The sequence below is a fragment of the Choristoneura fumiferana genome, chromosome 4 (assembly GCF_025370935.1).
Source record: "Choristoneura fumiferana chromosome 4, NRCan_CFum_1, whole genome shotgun sequence".
Classification (NCBI taxonomy): Eukaryota; Metazoa; Arthropoda; class Insecta; order Lepidoptera; family Tortricidae; genus Choristoneura; species Choristoneura fumiferana.
The window spans coordinates 8,476,791-8,485,249 of record NC_133475.1 but is presented as its reverse complement, the minus strand read 5'-3'; the positions used below and the strand labels follow the sequence as shown (position 1 = coordinate 8,485,249).

Sequence of the window (8,459 nt, the reverse complement as noted above, 5' to 3'; positions counted from 1 at the left end):
GTAACTAACTGTAGTAGAGATATTGGACGACAGCCGCCATCCTATTCACAAACCAGTTGCCAGTGGCGCCGCATGCGCCAGTCCCTCTTGATAAGTCAGAAGGAGTAGTTGTGCCACTTTTTAAGCTAATTTTAACGAATTAAACATGGTAAAAATTCATAATTTTGGTGCCGGACCAGCAAAACTGCCCGAAGAAGTACGTTAATTGAATAAAACTTTAGAATTGAGTGCTAAAAATACCTAAATGTATGCTAATTGACATAACGAATTGCTGTTTAACAAACTTGTTGTCGCATTCCTAAATCATTTTGTGTTTAAGGTATACGAAATTATTAAGAAGGAGTTAACAAATTATGAGAATTCGGGCATAAGTTTACTGGAGACAAGTCATCGTTCGGGGACTTATTTAAAGTTAAACACAGAAATCCAAGCAGTTGTGAGAAGATTACTGTAAGTATGAAATAATGTTAAGTTAGTGTAAATTTTACAATGATTTACTTATTGCTTCATAAAAACAAAACGGACCTAAAAAAATATACGACGAAAAACCAATTTTTTTTTAAAGCTCGTCCTTTAATATTATACTTTACAAAACATTTTTCACTTCTCATGCTCGTAAAGTTGGTGTTTATGCTGGATCTAGGCGACATAAAATGACTTTTTATGCACTAGTGCATAAATTAAAATCTTCGTCTGAGACAAAGGTTTTTATTTTTATTTTTTGTAATACATTTTACAAACAAAGAAAATCAATCAAATTAATAAAAAAAAATCACAAAACCTAAACTAAACCTAACCTAAGCTAAACTAAATAGCTAAACTAAATAAAATTTACGTAATGAGTGAACAATTTTTTTCACTGTTGCTATTTCATTTCCTCGCCATCGAAGTGAAAAGCAGTGTAAAACTGGAGCATTAAATCCAATTTCCCCTCGACGTGTCTATCCACCCTCGCCGTAGGTACCAGCTCGGGTGGCTATATGAACGTCGTCTTGGGTAAAATGGCTCGTTTTATGCTCTTCTTGTTGTACAATCTACTATATAATTACAGTTTTTTAAAGTTCGAAATATATGGTACTTAAATTTGAAATTCCTCGTTTAGTTACTCAACAAACTTTTTCACCGAATTTGTACATCCCTAGCGGATACTAGTCTTACAAAAAAAGCGCGGTAAAAATAATCAATTTACAGTATTTGACAATTTTGACATTTCAATAATTCAATTTTCAAATCAAATGGTGTAAAGTAAATGGACGTACCTACGTAGTTTAGTTCAGCATTAAAAATGTTCCAAAGCATTGACATGTTATTCTTTAATTTCGCTTTTGATGTTACTGAAACTAGTTCCAAAATCAAAATAATAATTGTTGAAGTTTGGATCATTTTTGCAAAACTACGTCCAAATAGAATAGGATTGACTTGACTAAGTTGAGTTAACTACTGGATTTCGTCGTCGGCGAAATTTGTACATTAGCAGACATTAGCGATGAAATTCAAGCAATTTGTTTAGTTGAACAATTTAATTTTAGCAATGTCCCGGATAATTATAAAATCCTTTTCCTGTCCGGCGGCGGACAGGGTGAGTTTGCGGCGGTCCCATTGAATTTGATATCACGGACTGGCACAGCTGACTACGTCGTTACAGGTAACAACTCTGTTTAATTTAGCAATTATTACCATGATGAGGTTCAAAGTACTTTTATTATGCAACAAGTGAAACAAGTTATTCTTAGTTTAGACTCATACTCATGAATACGAGCGGTTAGTTCGACATATCGATTTTTACATAATTAATTCATAGAAGTTCATTTGTTTATATTATGTTCTCTGAATTCTGACCATAAAGATATAATAAAACATACAATAAAACATCTAGAATGTATAAATGCAAATGTCTATTCTGCAATTATTTCATTTGTAACCATAAGTATATTTTATTTCAATGTTTTTGTTTTGATTACTTATAGGTGCGTGGTCAGCTAAAGCTGCTAAAGAAGCGAAAAAGTATGGAAAGGTAAATGTGGTTACACCACACACTGAACGTTATGAAGGCATTCCTGACCAGTCTACATGGAAGTTGGACCCAAATGCATCTTATGTCCACATCTGCACAAATGAAACCATCCATGGTAAATAATATTTTTATATTAATTAGATAGACTAAAAAAAGGAAGTGGACTATTTTCTTCTGTACAAAGTATTTGCTACAACCTTTATTTTCATCACCTTTGTCATATCAGCTGTAGAATGTCTACTGTTGGATAAAGGCCACCCCCATAGACCTCCAGTTGCTTCAGTTGGAAGTAGCCTGTATCCACCTTGGACAACTTGGAAAACTTTCCACCTTGTATTCACTTGTCTGTTATTCAAATCTAAATAGGGCAGAAGTACCGTTTGTGGTCACTGTACCCTTTATGGCCACTTATTGTTTAAATATATGTTTGAAATAAACTTATGGTAATAAATCATTATAAACTTTATTTGTTTCAGTATAAACTTTTGAAAACTCACTAAACATATTATTTTAATACTATAACATAACTTTTTTCGACTGGGTTAGTACCAAACTCACAGAATACCGGGGTGAAATAGTAGTTTTGCTACTGTGTTTTGTATGGTGAGTGGGAGATCCGGAGGCCCACTCCCCTCCCCCCTTACCCGCTCCCCTTTAGGCCGGCAACGCACCCGCAGTCCTAATTATGCTGTAGGTGTCCAAGGGTGGCGGTGATCTTTTACCATCAGGTTACCCGCATGCTTGTTTGCCAGCTATTTGATAAAAAAAAGTATTATTTTGGTATAAAGATTGTGTTTGGACTTTTTCCCTGCTAGTTACATCCAATATGTCATTATATAACTGTTGTCGGTATAAACGGTTTTGACTGTATACCTATCCACTTTTAATGTTTCAGGAGTGGAATTTGACTTTGTCCCGGACACAAAAGGAGTGCCACTTGTGGCGGACATGTCATCTAACTTCATGTCCAAAAAAGTTGACGTTTCTAAGGTAGGATTGGAAAAATACTATGCTTTACTTAGCAGATAAAGATATTAGTTCTATTTGTACATTGTTGTCAAGGAACTTGATAAGATATATATATAATGATATTTGTTTTCATAATTTCAATTGTATTGTTTCAGTTTTTCAATTCAATTTCAATCATACTTAGGTAATAGAATAGTATAATATAAATAAGTAGTGGTTAGTGTAAAGGTATATCATGCATTTCTTTAGATTACTTGTTTGATTAGTTGTAACACAAGACCTCTTCAGGATCCAGAGCCTTACATTCTAGTTGAGTTTTTTTGTAAACATTTTATTTTTTCTTATTTATTATAAGACAAGCACACATCCAACTAAATTGAGAACATAGATAGTTACTATGTCATCATCTATTCTTAATCAGTACAGCATAATGGATGCTGATAATTGTATTTGACATAATGTTGCTTCTAATCAAGGAAATTTGAGTTGAATAGATTTTTTAAATAAATGTCATTTATCCAACATTAGTTTAAACAAGTATTATAATGTCTAGAATTAAGTATTACACATATTTTTATATCTATGAACTTTATATTTCCTCAACCACACCACACATGGAAGATGCTCGCATTTTGTGACATCATTCAATTTTTTTTCTAGTTTGGTGTAATCTATGGAGGTGCTCAAAAGAACATTGGTACATCGGGTGTTGCGCTCGTCATAGTGAGAGAAGATCTACTGAACCATGCTCTACCTATATGCCCCTCGATTCTGGACTGGACCGTGAACGTTAAGGCAGACTCCATCTTAAACACGCCACCTATGTTTGCGTAAGTAAACTGAAGCTAAACTTACATTTTAGGGTAAAGACAAAACAACTTAATTTTTTTTATTGGTTTCTTTATTATAATAGTTAAGTTGTTTTGATGTTATTTTCTTGTGTAAAAAATAAGCTAAACCTTTTTTCTAAGTCCCAGTCCGAGGAAGTACTAGTATGTAAAGTATGAGCTTTTAAATAGATAATGTATGTGGTAGATGGATTAATTAACTGAAGAAAATGCTGGAAATATTACTCCATCTCAATCTTAAAGTTGTATTTAGGCTGTATTGCGGGATATGCCATGTAGTACGTACTAATTTAAGGCGATGGCGTGACCTTTCCACTTTTCCTCAATCCCGTAAGAACCGGGACTAAAGAAAAAGTTAAGACTGAGGTCTGCAAACGGCAAAGTGCGGCTTGTAAGACTATTTCTCGCAATGTGAATGTCATATGCAGTAAAAATACAACGCATCCGCACGACGGTTGGCGTAGTTTTCCTCTTTTGCTTTTGCAGATTTCTGTCTCTATTTAGTTAGAGGTTCATTGAAAAAAATAAGTAAAATATACCATTTTATTTTAGTATCTACATTATGGGAAGAGTACTCCAGTGGATTGAATCAAAAGGAGGACTTGAAAAAATGGCTGAATTGGCTACAAAGAAATCATCACTTGTGTACAACATTATTGAAGAGTCCAACGGTTTTTACTATGCTCCTGTAGCCAAGAATGCACGCAGTAAAATGAACATACCCTTCAGAATTGGATCAGCTAAAGGAGATGATGCTCTTGAAAAAGAATTCTTGAAGGGTGCAGAAGCTCTAGGATTAATACAGCTTAAGGGGCACAGGTAAATTTTATAAGCTCTCTAAGTATACTCAATAAAGAAAAATCTCTTTCTAACTTCAGATGTACTGAAATATTTTTTTATATAAGTTTCTGTCAAAATATCGTTTCTAATACAAGCTTTTTTGCTGACTGTACCTGCATTGCTATCCAACTTACATATGTATACCAAATTTCAAGTCAACCCAGCCATTGAAAGTGGGTCAAAATTAACTTGAAAGATACCCTACAACAACAAACAGTAATGAACTAAAACAATTACTTTGCTCACCCGCGACCTTATGATAGCTACACTTATACAAGATGGTGTGTTGCGTGTTCGACATACATGTCTACATCTGGTAGTATGGTGTACGGTTGTGTTGCTCTGAAGATGAGCTCTGGTTGAGTTCGAAAGGTCGCGGGTGAGAAAAGTAATTGTTTTAGTTTTATTAATATGGACCTCCACAAAGTAACTCCTAATTTCATTAAACAACAAACAGAGCAAGTTAAATAGAAGCTTGTAATTACAATATTACTTGTAATGCACCTCTGGGTCTTAAGCACATTTTCTTAAATTAATTAGTTTAATTAAATTTCATGTAAGATATCAAGACAATGATTTGCTTATGGTTGGGGAAGTAAAGCATGTTATAATGCATCATCATCACTACAAAAATACCATTAGATAATAATATTTAGATGTAAATACCTATAAATTATTCAGAGCAAGAAATATTAATGTAGACTAGAGTACACACACAGTAGTCTGTATTCTCTATTCTCTAGTTCTTACTCTGTAATTATTAATAATGTATTAACTGTTGAGGCATATATAAAAAAAACCCATCGAAATGTATCGGTTGAATGCTCTTTGTAATCAGGTGACTGATAGACGGATAACAGATAAACTTTATTTGTCGCCTAAACTGTGTTATCTCTAAAGAAGTGGTGTCACGCTGCTATTGTAATTGTTTATTGCAATTTTCTTGATGTAACTGGTTTATTTTAGATCTGGTTTATAACTGGTTTTAACCAGAAATGCCGATAAGTAATAAGATAGAAAGTTGAGGATTTTGGACAGCTTCATCAGTTTTTATCTGAAGAATTTAAACTGTGACTAATACCAATGAATTTAAAAGTAAAGAATGTGTTGAATGCTCACAAAACAACTAGAAAACATGATCTTTCCGAGTGAAGTTAATGAACATTGTTTTAAGGGTCAAATTTGTTGACGTATTGATTTGAGATACGAGATTTTTTCAAAGTAGTAACGATATCTATCTCTTTTATATAATAAATAGATCAATACGGTGAAAGTTACAAAACTATGGACATACGACCTTATTGCAAAGTAAATAAAGTTGTATACATATTTTTGTGTCTTTTGCCGTATCGATCTTCTTGTAGTCGACTGTACAGCCTGAAAATGTAAATTACCTTCGATATAAAACAATGTAAACTCACCAATGTTATTGTATCCACATAAATCTCATACACTTGTAGATTTAACGATTTATTATTTGGACAACATGTATTGTATTGTAAAACTCTTTATTGTACATAAAAAACATGAAATTAACAGAAAATATGACAACAAGATGTATAATAATAATAAATATAATTTAAAGGGGCTGTTTCATCTCCCATTGATTAATTTTAACTGACGGATAAATGTGATGCCGTCTCCGTTTATTCGAACAAAACAAACAGAGACGGCACTACATTTATCCGTCAAATAAATTTAATCAATGGATGGTTAAACAGAGGGTTAATATTAATAGTTAATATTGCTCGCTCGCTCTTTATATTATTTTAAAATTTCTTTCCGTTTTTCAGGGACGTTGGTGGCATTCGTGCTTCTACATATAACGCTGTCACATTAGAAGAAGTGGAAGTTCTAGTGAAGTATATGAGGGATTTCTACAATAAGCATTCCAAGTAATAGTATGTAATATTATCATGTAATAAGGTACGTTATAATAGTATTCCTATATTTTATTATGTATTCAGTGCCTTAACCATTGGCTGTGTAAAATTTTGAATAAATTTTCTTGTTTACTATTTTAAACTTTTATTTAGGTCAACTATTCACACTCCTTTAAAAATTATAAATTTGCTCCAAAGCGAAAATATGGTTTTAATAACTTTTAATAATCAATTTGAAATTTTAAAGCCTTGGTTGGTTTTACCGCCTTTCAAATAGAGTCCGAAGGGTCAGAGTTAATATTTGAAGCGTTTGCTTTGATCATACCTAACAAGGCCCTGAGACTGTTGCTAGCATAAGATCAAGAAAATAAAGGATTATTTAATTTAATTTGAATTTTCCAACGAGCTTTACTGTGAAGGAGAACATAGTGAGGAAACCTACACGCACACCTGTATAAAATTCAATGGTAAGTATGTGTGTAGTTCCCAATCCGTACTGGGCCGCGTGGGAACCATGACCTGAGCCCTCTTCATTCATTTTCATTCATTCATTTTGAAGTCTGTGCTCTGCAATGGAACGTATATAAGTAGAGATGATATAGGTATACCGCTTTTGTCATAGGGGAGACCGAGGAGAGTTGTTACAGAGCGGAGTAGTGACGTCAATTTTTCATAACTTATTAACTGCTAGCGAGCTCGCCAATAGCGCGCGTTTTTAGTTTAAGTCTCGAGCTATCAAGCTTCGAGTATCAAGTCGAGTATTGAGTTATCAAGTCTCGAGCTTGCTAGCAGTAAATAAGTTTTCAAAAATCGACGATGTCACAACACTCCTCAACTGCAACTCTCCTCGGTCTCCTACTTATCTACTGACGTCACGTAAACAGTTGTAAAGCTGCCTGTCAACCGGACCGGAGTTAGGCAGCGGAGCGGTGAGCGAGATAAAAATCTACTAAACGAATTCCATAAAATCTCGGCTCCTCTTCAGTGGACAGGGAGTTGATAACTAGCTTAAAAATGCATACAAAACCGGAACGCGTAGCGAGGAAGTAGAGCGGAGAAACAAGGGGAAGCAAGCAAGATCGGCGGATGGAAAAACATCCCGCAACTCCGCTCCATATTACCCTCTCGCTCCGCTCCGCAATCTAGCTCCGCTACTCCGCTCCGCATTACTTTTTCGTTAAGCTCCGCATTACTTTTTCGTTAAGCTCCGCTATCTAGCTCCGTTTGGGTCTATATCGACTGGTCGAAAATTGTTAGTCATACCTAATGTAATGTTTGACGTAACTCTTTTTTTTCTGAATACATTTATTTTTCAAAATTGTTATAAAACAAACCTAAAATAACCTATAGAGAGATAGAGTAACCTACAGAGGAAAAGAAAGGATCCCCGCTCCGTTCCTATGGACAAGACGCAGTCCACAACTCCGCTCCGATTTACCCCCTACCTCTGTTCTAGTGGACAGAACAACAGTAATAGGCAACCCAGTGGAAATCGAGTTGTTACCACGTCATAATTGGCTATCTAATATTTTGACGTCTGTTTAGTTTAGGTATGTCTGAAAGGTACAATGGATCAAGGCGTGATCAGGTCAAATGTCAACAGTTATCACTGGGGGTAAAGACAATACCAGTTATTTTGAAATGTTTACTGACACTTACTCAGATGACCTCTAGTTCGATATCTTACTGGTCTGTTCAATTAAGATACCTACCTATATTTTGATAAGTCTAAAAATGAATCCCATATTATTTATGTAAATATTGCCGACTAAAATGCGTCATGTACCTATTACATGCTTTTATTAAACTTGGTATGTTTAGTTGTTTCTTTGTTTACTAGTTCTATTAATCTTATAGGTGAATTTTGACCCAATTTCAGTGGTCGGATAAACTTAAAATCTGGTG

The 8,459-nt window shown here is 34.3% G+C and overlaps 1 protein-coding gene across 1 annotated transcript; it reads left to right on the top strand.

Annotated features, from left to right (window-relative positions):
* Positions 1–46: 46 nt before the first annotated feature.
* On the top strand, positions 47–6,689 carry LOC141427409 (phosphoserine aminotransferase). The gene is made up of 8 exons (XM_074086796.1): positions 47–196; positions 320–450; positions 1,530–1,645; positions 1,968–2,129; positions 2,910–3,004; positions 3,644–3,813; positions 4,384–4,650; positions 6,465–6,689. The coding sequence occupies exons 1-8, from the start codon at positions 146–148 to the stop codon at positions 6,568–6,570; spliced, it is 1,098 nt and encodes a 365-aa protein (XP_073942897.1). The 5' UTR covers positions 47–145; the 3' UTR covers positions 6,571–6,689.
* Positions 6,690–8,459: the final 1,770 nt, after the last annotated feature.

Bases quoted from the DNA above. Each gene is read 5' to 3' on its own strand.
- LOC141427409 (XM_074086796.1), top strand. From the start codon at position 146: ATGGTAAAAATTCATAATTTTGGTGCCGGACCAGCAAAACTGCCCGAA. The intron at 451-1,529 runs GTAAGTATGAAA...ATTTAATTTTAG, and splicing joins GCAGTTGTGAGAAGATTACT to CAATGTCCCGGATAATTATA. The intron at 1,646-1,967 runs GTAACAACTCTG...GATTACTTATAG, and splicing joins AGCTGACTACGTCGTTACAG to GTGCGTGGTCAGCTAAAGCT.